We start from the raw sequence: 19,695 nt of genomic DNA on the forward strand, positions 1-19,695 counted from the left end.
TCCCTCACACCCTCGCCGCCGCTCCCTCACACCCTCGCCGCCGCTCCCTCGCACCCTCGCCGCCGCTCCCTCGCACCCTCGCCGCCGCTCCCTCGCACCCTCGCCGCCGCTCCCTCGCACCCTCGCCGCCGCTCCCTCGCACCCTCGCCGCCGCTCCCTCGCACCCTCGCCGCCGCTCCCTCGCACCCTCGCCGCCGCTCCCTCTCACCCTCGCCGCCGCTCCCTCACACCCTCGCCGCCGCTCCCTCACAATCGCATCTCTTCTTCGCCCGCTCTCTCGGACTCGCGGCTCATCCCTGCCCACTCTTTTGTAGTCTGTGAATGTTTAACGGCTTTGCCCCTTGTTGTACGCCACCCTTGAAATTGAGATTCCGGTGCTTTGATGTTTGAATTTCCAAAGAACTTCCTTACTGAATGTAGAGGGGGGGGAGAGAAACTAAGCCTGTCACTAACATCTCGATAACTTTTCTGGTGATCTATTACCATGTTTCCAAGCATGTTTGCATAACTTGGCAATTCCTTCTCTCGCCCATCCTCTTCAGGTACTTGGTGAAGAATGCTTCAAGTCTCTTCAGTCCAAGTGATTATGAAGTGGCACCACCTGAATATCATCGCAAAGCCGTGTGACTTTGGTAATTAAAATACCTTTTATCCTTCATGTGTCGTGATTTTGTTGTGGTTTTCCTTATGTAATTTCTTTTGTACAGATGAACCAATCAACAACTCACTGTATCCGTATTGCCTGTAGCAATGAAGTTGCAAGTGTCATGTGTAAGCCATTTTTGTGGACCTTGGCATTAATGATTATTAAGTCTACTCCTGGCTTTTTGTAGGAAAAATGTGACAGTCAATTAAATCAAATAATTTGTTTTCTTCCTCCTTGAATATCCAGTTTTTAGTTTAAGAAAAGTTTTTTTTTTTTTCTTTATGAATAACTTCCTGTAAGGAGTTGTGAGACTATTATTTTTTTGTCCTTTATCCAGTTCAGGATTGATCTTTTTTTTTTACCCTACTGGGGGGTTGGAAACCTTCAGAGCAGTTGTTGGTACACTTAACATGCATGCTGCTATATGCAGCAGTCAATTAGCTGAAACCAGAGAATTTTAAATAATTGAGCAAAGACTAATAAGACCATAAGACATAGGAGCAGAATGAGGCCACTCGGCCCAGCGAGTCTGCTCCACCATTCAATCATGGCTGATATATTCTCATCCCCATTCTCCTGCCTTCTCCCCATAACCCCTGATCCCCTTATTAATCATACACTGTAATCCTAATGCATGGATAAATAGTCACACGCCTTGCTCCAAATCCCCCTACCATGTTGCAATTGGCTGGAACGGGTAACGTTTTCTTTTTAAAAGTCAGTCTCTGACAGTGCAATGATCAAACATTTGAAGGTAGATTCTCATTCTTCAGGCTGCTGGAGATTACCTGTAAAATAAAAGCACCAAAGGTCCATTCTGCCTGAGGCTGAATGGGTTAATTCCGATGTATTAAACCTTAACTAGTGAAAAAGGGTTAATTATTTGCTACTGTAAAAGAAGGCAGTGCAATGGGGCCAATGATGCTGTATTTTCTTTGAGGGAAACGCTGAACAGATCTGCTCAAATTGCTGTGTGTTTTTAAATGAAGAATTCTCTTCATAGAATTTTTACAGTGCAGAAGGAGGCCATTCGGCCCATCGAGTCTGCATCGGCTCTTGGAAGGAGCACCCTACCCAAGCCCATACCTCTACCCTATTCCCATAACCCAGTAACCCCACCTAACACTAAGGGCAGTTTGGACCCTGAGGGCAATTTAGCCTGGCCAATTCACCTAACCACATCTTTGGACTGTGGGAGGAAACCGGAGCACCCGGAGGAAACCCAGGCACACACGGGGATAACGTGCAGACTCCACACAGACAGTGACCCAAGCTGGGATTCGAACCTGGGACCCTGGAGCTGTGAAGCATTTGTGCTAACCACTGTGCTGCCATGCTGCCCTCAGGTTTTGTCAACATTTTCGAGCAAGTTCCAAGGATTTTGAAACCTCCTTGAAGCTTCTTTAAGATTCGTATGTTGCTCAGTATTTATTAGAGATGTGATTTTTGGCCAGAAATCACAACTTGAATGTGGAACGTAAAATATTTAGCTTATTTAATTACATTTTCCCTTTCTGTGCCACTCTCCATCCTCATTGTGAATTCAAAGTGTTGAAAGTCCGATCTAAAATTACAATCCAGGGAAGGTAGCACATTTTAAACTCCCTCCCGTACACGTTGTACACACACTGGTTTAAAGCTTCCACATGCTACATTCCTACGACAATTACCTGAGCAACATATAACTCAAATCAAAGCAGCAAAATAACACGTCCACTTATTTAGAAATAAGTGTCACAAGTAGGCTTACATTAACACTGCAATGAAGTTACTGTGGAAAGCCCCTAGTCGCCACATTCCGGCACCTGTTTGGGTACACTGTGGGAGAATTCAGAATGTCCAATTCACCTAACAGCACGTCTTTCGGGACTTGTGGGTGGAAACCGGAGCACCCGGAGGAAACCCACGCAGACACGGGGAGAACGTGCAGACTCCACACAGACAGTGACCCAAGCCGGGAATTGAACCTGGGACCCTGGCGCTGTGAAGCAACGGTGCTAACCACTGTGCTACCGTGCTGCCCAATTCCATCAATGGTCTTGATTATTCTTTCTTCAAATTAACTAATTCAAAACGAAAGAAAAGGCTAAACTTGCACAATATAACTTTTGCATGTGTAAAACATATACCAAAGAAATCTTCACGCAGTGACGGGTCACCGGGGGTGTATTCTCGAGATTTTCACTTAGAGCAGTGTTCTTCAAACTTTTTTTCCGGGCACCCATTTTTACCAACCGGCCAACCGTCGCAACCCACACCGGCCGACCTGCACGACCCACTCCGGCTGACCTGCGCGACCCACCATTTTCTCTTACCTTGTTTGCTGCTGACAAAAATGGAGGAAATGGTTTTGGGTCCCTTTGGCCCTCGTACACACTCCTCCAATGGAACCTGTTGGATGAAGGTGAAGCCTTTCGGCGTCGGAAACTATCTGTCCAAAGTTCTGCATTTTATTCCTGTAAACTTTTATCAAATAAAACCCCCCTGAACTTGTAAAAAAAAATTAAAATAAAATCACCCGAACTTCTAAAACAAAAAGCTGCGACCGTTTATTTTTTTTAAAACGGCTGCACTGCGCATGCGTGCCCGATCATCGGCGCGCATGCGCATAGTTTTGTCCATGCGCTCTGATCTCGCACCCATGCGCATTGCGGCCACACTTTTGCTACATGTTCGCGACCGTTTTGAAGGCAGCTTGCAGTCGGCATTATTAACAGCCAGCTGTTACACACAGATTTGTGCGATCGGGAGCGCCGTGACGGACGGCTCCGCGACCCTCCAAATACCCGCCCGCGACCCTCCCACGGGTCGCGTTCTCGAGTTTGACAATGCCTGACCTAGAGGATCAATTGAATTGATAAATGCTCACCAACCCTCTTTCCTTGTGTGTCACTGTGTACATCCTAGGCATATCCCTTCTCTCGCCAAAACAAAGAAGTTTAAAATACAGCCACTTAAAATGCATGCAGGACCAGACCATCAGATACCAATAACAACATAAGCACACAAACACAACTTGCACACAAGTATTTCCGTTTGTCATTTCCAACAGAATTTTGAACTGTGGTACTTAATTCCTCCTAACCTTCTCACTCCTTTGTGAGGCTCTCATTTGACTTTTTTAAAGCCCTCCACTTTCCACGTGCCTCTATCTGCTGCCATTTAATATGTTCCACCACTCCTGCCCAATGGGCAGGCTGCAGGGGCTGGTTTAGGCAGGGGCTGGTTTAGCTCACCGGGCTAAATCGCTGGCTTTTAAAGCAGACCAAACAGGCCAGCAGCACGGTTCGATTCCCGTACCAGCCTCCCCGGACAGGCGCCGGAATGTGGCGACTAGGGCCTTTTCACAGTAACTTCATTGAAGCCTACTCGTGACTAAGCGATTTTCTTTTCATTTCATTTCATTTCATTTCAATGGTAGCATTTCTTTCCCTGTCCCCTTTCTCCCTTCCCCTCTCCACTTGGAGCCGACCCAAGGTATGTTTGCGACAGCACACTGCCCTCCCTTTTCTCTAACGAGGTTTGCTGTTTTTTTCTTCTTTCCGTATCAGTCTTGTGATCTTTATTGGCCAGTTTGGTTTTATACTCCAGCTCTTGCTCCTGAACTTTGCACCTTACTTTTATCTCCATTGTCTGGTTCTCCAAAAACCGTTGAGAGCCTCAATTGGGTTTGAGGCTGTACTCTGGACATAAGAGGAATGAGTGACTATGACGTCTGTTGTGTTAAAACTATTTATTGAATGTTGATAATGTGACAATTATAGTTGATATATGTAAAGGAAATACCAGACAGATGATGTATATAAAAAGGAAGAAAGATAACTTCATTGAAAAGAGAAAGCACTTTGTGTATGTCTGAAGAAAAGAAGGCAGATGTTTTTTTAAATAATAACCCCCAATTTGGTTTAATTCACTGCCATTTCTCTTCCAGGAATACGTACCTTGAAGAAATGCTACTCTTCTCTCCGGGATTTCTGTTTGTGTCTTTTACCATGTTCACCTTTGTTGCTTTCCATTTTCCTCTTGGTGTTTGACAGTGTTTACCAAAACCTACTTCCACAGCCGCATTTCCTTCCTCAGCGACTGTCTCTAACTCACCCAACTCTGGTTCCATTCCTGCAGTTTTGAATCCACTCAGGATTGCAGACCTCTCCGGGACATACAACGCTCCTTGGATTGCTGTTCTCGCCATGTTCTGAAATCCCCACTCAGTGCCATGCACTGGCATATGTACATACTCTCTCTCTCTCTCTCTCTCTCTCTCTCTCTCTCTCTCCCCAGCAGCAGCGTCGCCCTATTTCAAACCTTTGTCTCCATGCTCACTTCTTTGGGCAGGAGTACCTGCATGGGCCCCACATATGCCTGTCAGCTAGTGTGGTATGTGGAACATTTCCTGGTTTCAGTCCTACTCTGACCCTGTCCCACAACTCGCTCTCCCTGTTACATTGATGACTATTGATTCTGCTTCATGCTCTTCTATACACCTGGAAATAATTAATGTTTTTTTACTTCTATTTCCACCCATCTCTCCTTCCCATTGTCCATCTCCAACACTTCCTCTCTCTCCCTTCCTTGATCTCCCTGTGTCCATTTCTGGTGATTGACTGACCACCGATGGATTCAAATTCCTGCTTCCTGTAAGGATACCAGACCATTCTCCCAGTTTCTCTATCTCCGTCGCATCTGTCCTGATGATGCTACTTTCAAAAATGCCGCTTCTGATGTGTGCCTTTTCCCTTTAACTGTTGTTGCCCTTGCCCTTCTCCCTCCCTCTCATGATAGGGTCATCTTCCGCCATTGCTGCCAACTCTAGCATGATGCCACCAAAAAACGCATCACCCACCCCAGTCAACATTCCAGTGAAACCCAACATCAACTGGAGGAGCAGTACCTCACCTTCCAGTTGGACACATTACAGCCCTTGGCACTCGGCGTTGAGTTGTCCCAATTTTAAACTGACTGCACTCCTCCATCTAGACCCCTCCATTAAAAAAAAATTGCTACTTTTGGTTTGTGTCCCTCGCACCACCCTCTGCCCCTCCCCCACTCTGCATTTGTCCTTGACTTTTGCTTTCACTGAGCACTGACCGTTGTTCGTCTGTTAACCCGTTCTGCTATCTTACCCGTGCGTCGCTATCAGCGCCTTCCAGAGTCCTTCACGCAGCCATTAACACTTCCTCTGTCCCGTGATCTACCTCTCCCAGTTCCCACCTATCACTGACCTTCTACTCTGCTGCACCCCTCTTGTACAGTATATAATCCATCACATCCCTCCCTCTCTTCAGCTCCGAAGAGTCATACAGACTCGGTGTTAACTAGGTTTCTCTCTCCACTGATGCTGTCAGACTTGCTGGGTTTTTGCAGCATTTTCTCTATTTGTGACTGGTGAAATATTTTAAACATTAGTCTCCTGGATAGCCAAAAACGTCATTGTGACCTTTTTTTGTAGATCTTGATGATAGAAAAAGCTGGGTTTTAATGTACTTGGTGCTGCATGTGTGGATTTTTGAGTGCTTGATGCTGACTGTGGAAAAGTTATTCCATTTTCCAACGCGCTCAGTCCCTAAGGAGGAAGAAAATTTCTGTCAGTGAATTTTGAAGAGTAAGGCTATCTGATTCTTGCAGGAACGATGGACTGAAATTTAAATATTCTTTGCTCCTCCCTTTTCTTCCTTCTCTCCTGAAGGTGCTGACTCAGTCTGGGAGGTAAAATTCCACAGGTTTGAGCAGCCAGCCCTCTGGCACCATTCTTTGATAGCCATTCTTTGTGTGTGTGAACCATATTATGTGTGCACATGATGAACTTTGAAGTCATTAAACAGTGAGCAAATGGCAGCCCTGCCTGACTGAATATTCTGCTATGGCTGCGTGGGTTGAAGCCAGTTAACCCAGATTTGAAATCTTCCTAGTGTGTGCGGATCAGTACCACACTCGCAAAGTCTGCGTAACCCACAAACCCATCAGGAAAAGGCCATCCAATTGTGAGAAACTTTTTTTTGGCTGAAACCATTGCTGGTTAATGAGAGCTTACCTTTGCTGAAATTGGTTCACAGTGGCACAGACTGTTGCTTGGTCTTCAAAACAATCTACACAGAGGACTGCAGTGAATCACACAAGTGTGAAAAGCCTGTGCAAGGTGCTGGGACGAGGTGGAGAGGGGGAGGGTGTCTGGGACGGGATTGCCCAACAGTTGTACTATTCAAAGGCCAGCTCTGTTCCTGCGCAAATCGTACACGAGAAAACCCGCATGGCCTACGTCGATGGGACTGAAATCAGCGGGAAGGAAGACACGGGGGTTGCAACTGGAGAAAAGTCCTGTCAGCCCTGGTTGACTTTGTAACAGGCAACGGGGTTGTTGGGTTGCTGCATATTCTTAAAAATAAAATTCTTTATGGAGGTCAATCTTACAAAAGGCTCAGAGCTATATAAAATTTATTTAAAAATAACTTTTTGTAAGATTGCCTTATCTGTGTTTGTATCTGATGATGTTGCACAATATTCAAACTTTTTAATCAATGTGCTGTGTTACAAATGAGCCTGTAGCCACCTCCTAGTCTGTGTGTTTGTTGAAGAATTGGGGCAATGTTGCGATCTTGCCTGTAAGTGAGAGATCCAGTTCGTTGCTCAACTCCACATACATCAGGATTTCCAGTGCATGGATAAAAAATGCATCCTTTGTTTATATATTCCAGTAAAATCTTTTTATGAGAATGACTTTGTTGTATGACTGCTCTTTCTGCCAACTTAAGGGGGAACAATCTAAAGTTAAGCATGCATTATAGGAGTAGAGCATTTGGTCCCTCTGGACTGTTCCGCCATTTAATAAGATAATGATTTATTGACCCCCAGCTCCACTTTCGTGCACTCCTCCACAGAAATCTCATCGGTCTCAGGCTTGAATGTACAGAATGACTGAGCATTGGCAGCCTTCTGGGATAGAGAATTCCAACGATTCATAACTTTCCGAGAATAAATTGCTTCTCACCTCAGTCCTAAATGGTAGTTCTCTTATCCTAAATGTCCTCTCGTTTTCCTGCCTCACCAAAGGATACAGTTTCTCCGTATCTACCCTGTTAAGTCCTCTAGAATTTTATACATTTCAAGTACCCATTTACCTAATTGCCTTGTATGAATAAATGTAAATCTTTACTGAGCTTTAGAGTGATTATGTATGAGTGCAGCTGTATTAAGTTTTATATTCCATTCAGACACTCTGTACACGGTATGACAATGGTACTCTCAAGCTAATGTGCTACATGTGAATCATAAAATGTATTCAGTTAATCAACGAAACTTGATGCTTTTTCAAGGATGAATAATTGGAACAGTCATCCTACACTCAACAGGGCAGCTATAAATGCTCACCTAAAGAGAGTCTGGAACAAATAGGCAGCTGGACAAGACACCTGACCTGAAATTTGAGATTGAGGTTTCAGAGATGAAAGCTTTCCAGTTTAATAGCCAGGGTAGACTATGCACCATAATAAGGATGTAACTAAATGAGAATGCCATTTGATTTGTGTGGTTGAATTTGGGCTGTAAATCCATCTTTGTTGCTTTGTTCCTTTGCAGCCTTTCTGCGTGGCAACATTTTCAGCAAAAACCCATCGCTGGAAAGCAGATTGTCTGTAGAATAAAGAACTTTCATTTTGATAGCACCTTTTGCAACCTTAGGATCTCAAAGCACGCCGCAGTCAATTTATGAAACTTAGTTATTGTTGTCGGGAATTTGGCAGCCAATTTGCTCAGTGTAAGCTGCCAGACAAAACAATGTGATAATGGTTAGATCGTCTGTTTTAGCAATGTTGGCTCAGGGATAAATATTGGTCAGACCTTCCCTCAAGTGTTCCATAGGATAATGGGTTCTTTATGCCTCATCTGAAATATCACCGCCACTGCAGCACCCCCTCAATTGCAGTAATCAGCCGAGTTTTTTGTGGCCTGTTCTCAGTGTGGGAATTGGGCCCACAGCATTCTGACGGGAGAGCACGACCGACTGAACCACCATCGTTAAGGCTGGCGCATCAGTGTAGTAATACGGGCATCATCAAAGATGAGTGGGTGGTAGTAAGGGGGCATTCTTCGGTGGATGGGTGAATAGAGAAATGTCAGTGAACATGTCCTGGATGCATCAGACAAGGTTTGCTGGTAATGTCTTTGTCACAGTAAGGATAGACATGAGTTGATTATTAAATACAATAGGCTATTTGCCATTAAACTGAATAATTATAGTGAAAGTTGTATAAATGGACAAGCAAAAAACATACCTGTGGAAAAACAAACTCCACACTGAAACTGCAGACATTTGTAAGTTCCAACCTATGGACAGTCTTCAAAACCCAAGGCCCCTTTACAACTTAAACCATGGCCAGGTGGGTCCATGCAAGGTGAGAGTGGGTTTTGTGAAAGAAATGCTTTGTGAAATGGGGCACAGTATACAGCAGGATCACGGTCTGCCTGGGCTTTAATACTTGTGTCGTTCAATCCTATGTGGGGAAATAAATGGTGAATTTCTCTTTTGCATATTGTGCTTGCTTCAAGAACCCTTATTGGCAGAGCTTTGGGTGCTGGTCACCTCTCTGTTCGGCTATAGAATAGTGCAGTGTGTGAGGCAGTCAAAAGAATGGGAAAGAAATGAAAATGGGAATGTTTTGTCCTGGCTAAATTTGATCTCTTCTACTGAAGCTGCTGGCCACCTGCTCCTTGATACCTAAATGCCTAAGTTGCATGTGAACACACAAATGTGGGCAACTGCTTGGTCATGCTGGGCGATCGCAATTAGAGTCCTGCACTTCTTTCACCCAATATTCATAGAACCCTGGCAGTGCAGATGGAGGCCATTTGGCCCATTGAGCTGCCACCACCCCCCTGAAAGAGTACGCTACCCAGGCCCACTTGCCCTGTAACCCCATTCCTGGCACGGGCGATTTAGCATAGCCCATCCACCTGACCTGCACATCTTTGGACTATGGGAGGAAACCCACCCAGGCATTTGGGGGGGGTAAACTCCACACAGGCAGTCACCCAAGGTTGGTATTGAACCCGGGTCCCTGGAGCAGCGAGGGCGCAGTGCTAGCCACCGCGCCACCCACATGAATCCTAGTCCGAGTAGCTGGATAAAATCTGAATAGGGAATTCTGATTGTTTTACCTCCCTTCTCTGATGTGTGAACTGGTGGCAGCTGATCAAATCTCACTAACCCCGCATATGTGCTTTTAAATAAACCACAGCTTCAATATTTCAGAGCTGTTTGTGATGCTGAATGATACTTGAGTGAGTGAGCTGTGGCTGTTTAATATATTACATATGCATCTTCCTTAAATAGGGCAAAATGCTAAATGTCATTTAAGTTGATTTAGCCAGCGATTTCAGAAGGACACAACACAGCACTTCAGATAATAACCTCCGTTCAGAATCAATGTTGCTCACACTAGCAGGAATACAGATCAGTGCACTTCAATAATAGGTCACGATCAGGGCTGCATGTAAACGAAGATGACCCACGTCTCTCAGACAACAAAAGATCGACAGGTTCAACTTCTGGATAACTGATATATCTGAAATGCCTCAATTTTAATCCTTGTCCTTTGATGGAGTTTTAGTCTCAATTGAATGGGAGGCAAGAGCACCTAGTTCTGGTTTGGAAGAACTGGGGTGGGATTCTCCCAACGGGAATTGTAAGTGCCGACGTCTGAGTAAAAACTGGAGTGTTTTACTCCAGCACCGGTTCCCAGACCCCTATTCTGGGGCCTCCGTGGGGCTGGCAGGGGCCTTGGGACCTGTGCATGCGCAGACCCAACATGGGGTCGGTGTTCAGGGGCTGTCCGCGCTGGTAGGTAGTCCCGGGGGGGGGGGGGGGGAGAGGCCGGCCCTGTGCATGATGCCCCCATGTTGCTCAATCCCTCTCCAGTCCCTTGATGCCCCAAGTGCCATTATGAAAGTGAAAGGGAGAATGGACATCCTGTCTTGTCCCTGAAGCAGCCCAAAATACTCCAAACTCACTCGGTTCAGCTGCACACTTGTGGCCAGTGCCTTGTACAGCAACCGGACCCAGTCCACAAGCCCCTGTCTGAACCTGAACCGCCCTAACACCTCCAGTAGATACTCCCACTCCACCCGGTCAAACGCCTTCTCCATGTCCATCGCCACTACTACCTGCCCCACCGGAGACAGCATGATTACATTAAGCAGCCTCCGCACGTTCACCTTCAACGACTACCCTGCACAAAACCTGTTTGATCCTCGCCGATCACCCTCTGGACGCAGTCCTCGATCTGGGAGGCCAGCACCTTCACGGACAGTAATGATATCGGACGGAACGAAATGCACTGCCCCGGATCCTTAACTTTTTTTTAATATCCTGGCAATGGAAGCCTGCGACAATGTAGGGGGGAGTCCCCCCTCTTCCTCGCTTCACCAGCAGTGTCCCAGGTCTACCCCAAACGTTTTATAAAACTCCACTGGGAACCCGTCTGGTCCCGGGGCATTCCCTACATGCATCGCCCCCATACGCTCCATCACCTCCCTCAACCCAACTGGAGCCCCCAGTCCCTGAACCAGTCCCACTTCTACTTTGGGAAACTTCAAGCCGTCCAAAAACTGCTGCATCCCCCCCCCCCCCCCCAGCTTGGGTCTCAGACTCGTATAGCCTTCTGTAGAATGCCTCAAACACACCATTCAGCCCCTCTCGGCCCACCTTACCCGTATGAAAATGAAATGAATGAAAATCGCTTATTGTCACGAGTAGGCTTCAATGAAGTCACTGTGAAAAGCCCCTAGTCGCCACATTCCGGCGCCTGTCCGGGGAGGCTGATACGGGAATCGAACCGTGCTGCTGGGTCTGATTTAAAATCCAGCGATTTAGCCCATTGAGCTAAATCAGCCCCTATCATCCCTCACTCTCAATCTCCCTCACTGACCGGCTCTTGCTTCCTCGACTGATGGGCCAACATCCTGCTTGCTTTCGCCCCGTACTCAAATACTGGCCTTCCAAACTGCCTCACCGCCTTCCCCATGGACACCAGCCCTAACTCCATTTGGAGTCTCTGCCTCTCCTTCAACAGCTCTGCCTCCAGGGTTTCTGAATACTTTTTGTTTGCCCTCAAAATCTCATCTACCAACCTTAAGACTATTTGGCCCATCGAGTCTGCTCTGCTATTTGATGTTGGCTGATACTTTTCTCATCTCCATTCTAATGTCTTCCCCACATAACCCCTGATCCTCTTAATAATGAAGAACCCAGCCCTCTCTGTCTTAAAGACACTCATTGATTTGGCTTCCACCATCCCCCTCCCCAGTTGATCAGCCATAACCCTTCTTTGATCAGCTCCCGGCACGTGTCATGCGACCCTCCAGGCCCACCCTTGGTAGTCCACCGTCATCGATCCTTTTCCAATTGCGCCACACCAACCACACCCTTGTCAGCAACTCTTTCCCCCCCCCCCCACCCTCAAACAAAACACCAACCGCATCCTCATACCCCCTTCACTGCCATGCCTGCCTCCTGATAACTCCCATTAACTAGCCCACCAGCTAGCGTGGTGGCCCTGCCCAAGGCCTCCAAGCTCCCTACCTCCCCCAGCTCCCCTAACCATACACTCCTAAAGAGTAACAAAAGGTGAACTCACCCTCGATGTTCCCTCATGAAACACATGCTCTCCAAGAAACCCACCAGAAAAATCTTTTTTTTTTTTAAAACTCCTCCAAAGTTCAATGTCCTCACTCTCCCCCCAGTCCATTGTCCCTCATAAAGTCCATCACCTCCTCTGGTGTGCCGAAATAGTACTCTTGCTTCTGGAAAGTCACCCACAGGTGGGCCGGGTAAAATACTCAGAACTTCGTCCCCCTTTTTAAAAAAAAAAAAATTTTTATTGAAATTTTTACAAAATATAAATATCTCAACTCTATTAACAAAACAACCGCGGTAACACCCCAAGAACAATACCCACCCAAATTCAAAAGCAACTACAAATAAAAGAAAAAAACAACAGAACACCCAAACAACAAAAGGGAAAGAGATAACACCCGCCCCATTCCACAAACCCATGTACACAGTTCTCCCTCCCACCGATCCAAACCCCCCCCCCCCAGGTTGCTACTGCTGCCGGCCTATTTCCCTACTGTTCCGCCAGGAAGTCCAGGAAAGGCTGCCACCGCCTTTCGTCCCCCTTTTTAAAGAGGGGAGCCTTGACCCGGTTGAACCCAGCCCTCTTCTTTGCCAGTTCTGCTCCCAATTCCTGGTCGCGCAGTTTGTTCCCTTCACAGGTATATTTCCCAGTCTGCCTCGCCCATCGGAGAATATTCTTGTCCAGAAAGCGGTGCAAGTGCACCACTATTTCCCTTGGCGATACGCCCACCTGTGGCCTCCTCATCAGTGCCCTGTGTGCTCGGTCAACCTCCAGGTGCCGGTCAAAGTCCCCCTCCCCCATAAGCTTCTCCAACATGTTTCCCATGTACGTGCCAGCCTCCGCACCTTCCATGCCAGCGGACATCCCCACTCTCCTGAGGTTTTGTCGTCTGGTGCGGCTCTCCAGATCCTCCACCTTCTCCTTCAGCCTCTTCCGCATCACACCCCCCCCCCCAGATCCTCCACCTTCTCCTTCAGCCTCTTCCGCATCACACCCCCCCCCCCCCAGATCCTCCACCTTCTCCTTCAGCCTCTTCTGCATCACACACCCCCCCCCCCAGATCCTCCACCTTCTCCTTCAGCCTCTTCCGCATCACACCCCCCCCCCCCCCAGATCCTCCACCTTCTCCTTCAGCCTCTTCCGCATCACACCCCCCCCCCCCCCCCCACCCCACCTCGGCCACCAAAGAGGTGAGCTGTTCCTCATGCTCCCCCACCTCCTCCTCCACTTTCTGGATCTGGCCTGGCCCTGGGACTCCAGCCTCTGCTCCACTCTCTCATGATCCCCGACTTAATCAATTCCCCAATTTGGTTAAGTCTTCCAGGGCCTCCTTCCTCTGCTGGCTGAACTTTTCATTAAGGAACTCTATCAACTGCTCCATTGACCACTGGGCGGGCAAACAGCCCTCCTTGCCCTCCGCCATCTTACCCTGTGACGTACCACGAAGACTCTCCAGTTCCAGTAGCTTTTTCCTTCTTGCCCCACTCTTAGTCTGTGGATCCATCCACCAGCCACACCAGAGGAGTGAGATCTTCCCCAGGTAATCCTCCACCTCTTGCGCTCAAATGCATTGCCCTTTGGTTGGGGAAAGGACCGAAAAAATTCACCTTGAGCGGGAGCCACCAAATGTGCAACCGCTCACTCTGGGCTGGTTTAGCACAGTAGGCTAAACAGCTGACTTGTAATTCAGAACAAGAGCAGCAGCGCGGGTTCAATTCCCGTATCGTGTAGCCACCTGGGGTGGCCACGTCCCGATTCAAAATGGACACTCGCAAGGAGTGCAGGGAAAAACGGACAACACCAGAGAACACAAGCAGGTGCAAGGTTTCCTGTGTATTAAGATTTGCAGAACCCAGACAGAACCGAAACCAATAGCCTTTAACATATTAATGAGCTATCCCCAGGGACAAAAAGCAACATTAAAACAATTGAGACCAAGCCAGACTCCCCGGGGCCAGCGGGAGCTAAGACAAAGGCAGGCCAACGGCCACCTAGGGTCCGCCCAACGATCAGGGAACAACTCCGGTATTGGAGAAAACCGATAGGAACGATTGGGACATGGTCCAATTAATTGGGACCAAGTCTGGGGTCCGCCCAGAAGGGCGCGAAACGCCTGGGGACTATAAAACAGAGTCCCCAAGTTCAGTTCGCTCTCTTGGCAACTCTCGAAATAACTCTTGGCCTTGGCTCTCAGCGAGGAGAGACCTGCCTAACAGCTGCATCAACCAAGTAAGTCTAAGGTCAACGCATGCTACGAGATAGATGCTCCTAGCTACTATTCCGTACCAGTTCGAAGCCAGCAGTATCAGAACCGGACAAAGGCCATTGTTCCTCTGACCTGGTGGGCCACTTGAAGCTAAGTATAGGCTTTTAGTAGCAGTTGTAGTTTAATAAATAGAGTTTATGCATGAGTAATAATTGACTGTGTATAATAAATGTGTATTGATTTCAAACTTACTAACTGGTGTATTGAGTAATTGATCAGCACTTGGCTTTGAACCCTGTGGTGGTATCAGACAGATACCTGGCGACGCTTGAGCAAAGGTAATTAAAACAGAGCAAATTAAGGGAAAGCATAACGAGCAACAATCGGCCTCCCTGAACAGGTGCCGGAATGGAGACTGGGGGCTTTTCACAGTAACTTGATTGAAGCCTACTTGTGACAATAAGCGATTATTATTATTATATTATCGATGGCCGCCACCAGAAGTTTTATTCTGGGATTCTGATCATTCTTGTGCCTCCTCCGCAATCTGCCTGTTTTCCCTGAGTCGAGGTAATTCATTAATCAGGGCCATTTGTTTGTGGTGACAGAAGAGCCAAGTTTGATATTTTTGAGTCGAGGAGGTTTTCTTCCCTTTTCTCAGAGATTGCAAAGTATACTCCCCCCCCCCCCCTCTATTTCTATGTCCAGAGTACAAATCATTAGAGTGACTGCACTCTGTAAAGCTCTGGTCGCTGACAGAGAGAACAGTTGTTTGCCGCTTTTGACAGGATGCAGACAAGAGGAACCGGAATGTTTGAGGGGAATGCTGGGATTTGATTAGGAGGAGTGATTGTATGAATTGGGCCTGTTCTCACTGGAAGTTACCTTGCCCAGGCGAGAGTACCAGAGGCTGCAGCCTACTCTTGAAGGTGTGGGGTGGAGTTCAAAGCTAATTCATGAAATGGGCTCCCTGGAGAAACAGTAAAAGCAGACGGTATTCATCCATTCCAATGCACCTTCGCTTTCTCCCGGAAAATATGAATAATTTTGAGGTGTGCTGTACAACAACAACTTAGATTTATATAGTGCCTTTTAAAAAACCTAATATGTCCCAAAGCGCTCCACAGGAGCGTCATAAAATAAAGCATGCAACTGAGCAACATAGGGAAAATTATGAGCAAAGAGTTAAGTTTTAAGGAATGTATTAGAGAGGTGAATTCGAGACTCGGAAAGGTGCAGGACGGGTACATCAGAGCTCGGGGCCTGGATAACTGAAGGCACAGTTATCAATTGTTGCATTTTCAAATTGGGGGTGCACAGGAGACTAGGATTAGGGGAACATTGGTGACTTGGAGATTGGGGGGCTGAAGGAGAATACACAGGAGTGTAAAACTAGAGGGCATAGGTTTAAGGTGAGAGGGGAGAGATACAAAAGGGTGCAGAGGGGCAATTTTTTCACACAGAGGGTGGTGAGTGTCTGGAACAAGCTGCAAGAGGCAGTGGTAGAGGCGGGTAGAATTTTGTCTTTTAAAAAGCATTCAGACAGTTATATGGGAAAGATGGGTATAGAGGGATTTGGGCCAAATGCGGGCAATTGGGACTAGCTTAGTGATAAAAACCGGGCGGCATGGACAAGTTCGGCTGAAGAGCCTGTTTTCGTGCTGTAAACATCTACGACTCTATGGAAGGAGTGGGACCATGGAGGGATTTGAAAACAGATGCAAATTTTAAATCAAAATGTTGTTTGACTGGGAACCAATTTAACTAGCACAGAGGTGATAGGGGAATGGGATTTGCTGCTAGTTAAGTCGTGGGCAGCAGAGTTTTGGATGACCTCAAGTTAATGGAGGGTATAATGTGGGAGACCAGGCAGGTATACGTTGGAATGGCCGAGTCTAGAAGTAACAAAGGCATGAGTGAGAGCTTCTGCAGCAGGTAAGCTGAGGCGGGTAACGTTCGGTGACATTACGGAGGTAGAAATAGGCTGTCTGGATGATTCATTCAATATGAGGTCAGAAGCTCATCAAATGTGACACCAAGGTTGCAAACAGACCGGCTTAACCTTAGCCTGCTGCCAGCAAGAGCGATGGGATTGGTAGGTAGGAAACGGTTTGGAGCAGGGATAAAAAGTGTCTTCAGTCCTTATGTATAATTGCTGGACCTATGGTCAGTGCAGCATGTTTGGAGCAACAGGTGACTTTGGGCGTGCGGTTCCTTGAGGTCTCCACCTCTGGAGCCTCCCTCCTCTCGTACCTGGGTTTGTTGTGGACTCATTGAATGTGATTGATCACTGTGATTAGCCAACAATTCCATTATCACTGGATTAATAGGCGGCATGGTAGCACAGTGGCTAGCACTGTGGCTTCAGAGCACCGGGGTCCCAGGTTCGATTCCCGGCTTGGGTCATTGTCTGTGTGGAGTCTGCACGTTCTCCCCGTGTCTGTGTGGGTTTCCTCCGGGTGCTCCGGTTTCCTCCCACAAGTCCCGAAAGACGTGCTGGTTAGGTGAATTGGACATTCTGAATTCTCCCTCTGTGTACCCGAACAGGCACCGGAATGTGGCGACTCGGGGATTTCCACAGTAACTTCATTGCAGTGTCAATGTAAGCCCAATTGTGACAATAAAGATTATTATTATTATTTGACCAAGATGGCAGAAGGTGAACGAGAAATGACATCACTTTTAATTATGCCCTGCCTGCGTTCCTGTATGTTGCCTTTTAATCGCATCTACTGGCAAATCTCGAATGTCCTGTATTCTGATAAGAAGAAGATAATCATAAATCTGTCCTTTTAACTGATGTTCAAGGCATCTTTCTCAAGTACCTCAGCCTCTTTTTGCACAAGATCCTCCTGCCCAAGGCACCATGCATAAGTTGGACACCACCAATAGGGGGCAGCAGATCATATAATAAGGAAACAACACCAAAGAGGTGAAAGCATTGGAGAGCAATCGCTGAAATTTGAATGTTAATGTTATTAATCTTCAAACAGGTGAATAAATGCAACTGATTGTGTTGAGAATTCATTAAATTAATATTACATATCCTGATTTTACCCTAAAGATTTTAATTAGTCTCCACGCTATTTGTAATTCACCGAGCACGGTAGCACAGTGGTTAGCACAGTTGCTTCAGTTCTCCCCGTGTTTGCGTGGGTTTCCTTCCACTCATCCCAGCCAACACACTCCCCACACACACTCTGCACACACACTCCCCACACACACTCATCCCAGCCAACACACTCCCCACACACACTCTGCACACACACTCCCCACACACACTCATCCCAGCCAACACACTCCCCACACACTCCCCACACACACTCCCCACACACACTCATCCCAGCCAACACACTCCCCACACACACACTCATCCCAGCCAACACACTCCCCACACAAACTCCCCACACACACTCATCCCAGCCAACACACTCCCCACACACACTCCCCACACACACTCATCCCAGCCAACACACTCCCCACACACACTCATCCCAGCCAACACACTCCCCACACACACTCACCCCACACACACTCATCCCAGCCAACACACTCCCCACACACACTCCCCACACACACTCCCCACGCATACTCATCCCAGCCAACACACTCCCCACACACACTCATCCCAGCCAACACACTCCCCACACACACTCATCCCAGCCAATACACTCCCCACACACACTCCCCACACACACTCCCCACACACACTCATCCCAGCCAACACACTCCCCCCACACACTCCCCACACACACACTCCCCACACACACTCATCCCAGCCAACACACTCCCCACACACACTCCCCACACACACTCATCCCAGCCAACACACTCTCCCCACACACACACTCCCCACACACACACTCATCCCAGCCAACACACTCCCCACGCACACTCATCCCAGCCAACACACTCCCCACGCACACTCATCGCAGCCAACACACTCCCCACGCACACTCATCCCAGCCAACACACTCCCCACGCACACTCATCCCAGCCAACAAGATGGTACTGATTGTGCTGGAATGGGCCTATACAGCTTCGGTGGGGTTACTGGGTTATGGGGATAGGGTGGAGGTGTGGGCTTAAGTGGGGTGCTCTTTCCAAGAGCCGGTGCAAACTCGATGGGCCAAATGGCCTCCTTCTGCTCTGTAAATTCTATGATTAGTCTGGGTTTAGTTCTTCTCTATGCCATTTTAACGCCATCTTTAACTCAATTATTAAGAATAGGTTAGCGATTACCTTAAAATAGTGCTGACAACAACCTCATACAAACATATTAGCTAGCAGAATAGTGTCTGAGATTCAAAGATTCGCAACTCTCTGAACGGATTTATTCTCCCTTGTCTCTCTTCTAAATGGCCAACTCCTTTCCCTGAAACGAGGGCCCCGCGTGTTCCAGGCTGTCCAGCAGGGGGAACCGCCTCTCAGCATCCGCCCTGTCAGACCCTCTGAGAATTTTATGTGTCTCAAGGATATTAACTCGCATTCTCCTGTGACGCCTCACGATGCACAGAAACATAGGAAATAGAAGCAGGAGGAGGCCATTCGGCCCTTTGAGCCTGCTCCGCCATTCATTATGATCATGGCTGATCATCAAGTTCAGTGCACTGATCCCCCCCCCCCCCCCCCCCCCCCCCCCCCATATCCCTTGATCCCTTTAGCCCCAAGAGAAAACCAAATACACTTAAAATCACAACTTGGGCAGGATTCGCCATTTCTGAGACTGTGTTGACGCCGCGCAGGGTTCGTGGCCTTTCACGACTGTAAAACTGGCGTCAAACCTGGACTGATTCAGCGACTGTGGAGGGGCGAGCACCGTTGTGCTGCGTGGAACACAACCGATTCCAATGAGAAATGGTGTGGAATTCACCGCATCTGTAATTGATACCCGGGAGGCTGACAAGTTGCAGCCCCATATACACGTTACACTCACCACATGCACCATCCCAGCCAACAGGATGGCACTGGCTGTGCTGGAGCGCACCCGTACAGCTGATGGGTCAGCTGGGGCCAGCGGGCACCCAGGGGGGTTGGCCCCTAGAGGGTCACCAAAACGACCGAGGCACTAAGTTCACAGTGGGCAGTCAGCGGCGTGCACAGCTACATGGCTGCCTTGCCGGCTGCGGCAATGGTGTTCCGTGCCCGTCCACCCCAACCCCACAGCCGACCCCCTGGCCACCCACCGCTACTCCCCCCAGCCCTGGCAGAAGCCC

At 48.0% G+C, this 19,695-nt stretch overlaps 1 protein-coding gene across 1 annotated transcript in view; it reads left to right on the forward strand.

The window, feature by feature from the left end:
* morf4l1 (mortality factor 4 like 1) overlaps nt 1-7,360 on the forward strand; it is an 83,816-nt gene extending 76,456 nt beyond the window's left edge. Inside the window, 2 exon segments of the mRNA XM_038812959.1 lie at nt 543-632; nt 4,578-7,360. Of these exon segments, the coding sequence (XP_038668887.1) occupies nt 543-627 (85 nt within the window). The 3' untranslated portion in view covers nt 628-632; nt 4,578-7,360.
* The last annotated feature ends 12,335 nt before the right edge of the window (nt 7,361-19,695 follow it).

The sequence above is a fragment of the Scyliorhinus canicula genome, chromosome 12 (assembly GCF_902713615.1).
Source record: "Scyliorhinus canicula chromosome 12, sScyCan1.1, whole genome shotgun sequence".
Classification (NCBI taxonomy): domain Eukaryota; kingdom Metazoa; phylum Chordata; class Chondrichthyes; order Carcharhiniformes; family Scyliorhinidae; genus Scyliorhinus; species Scyliorhinus canicula.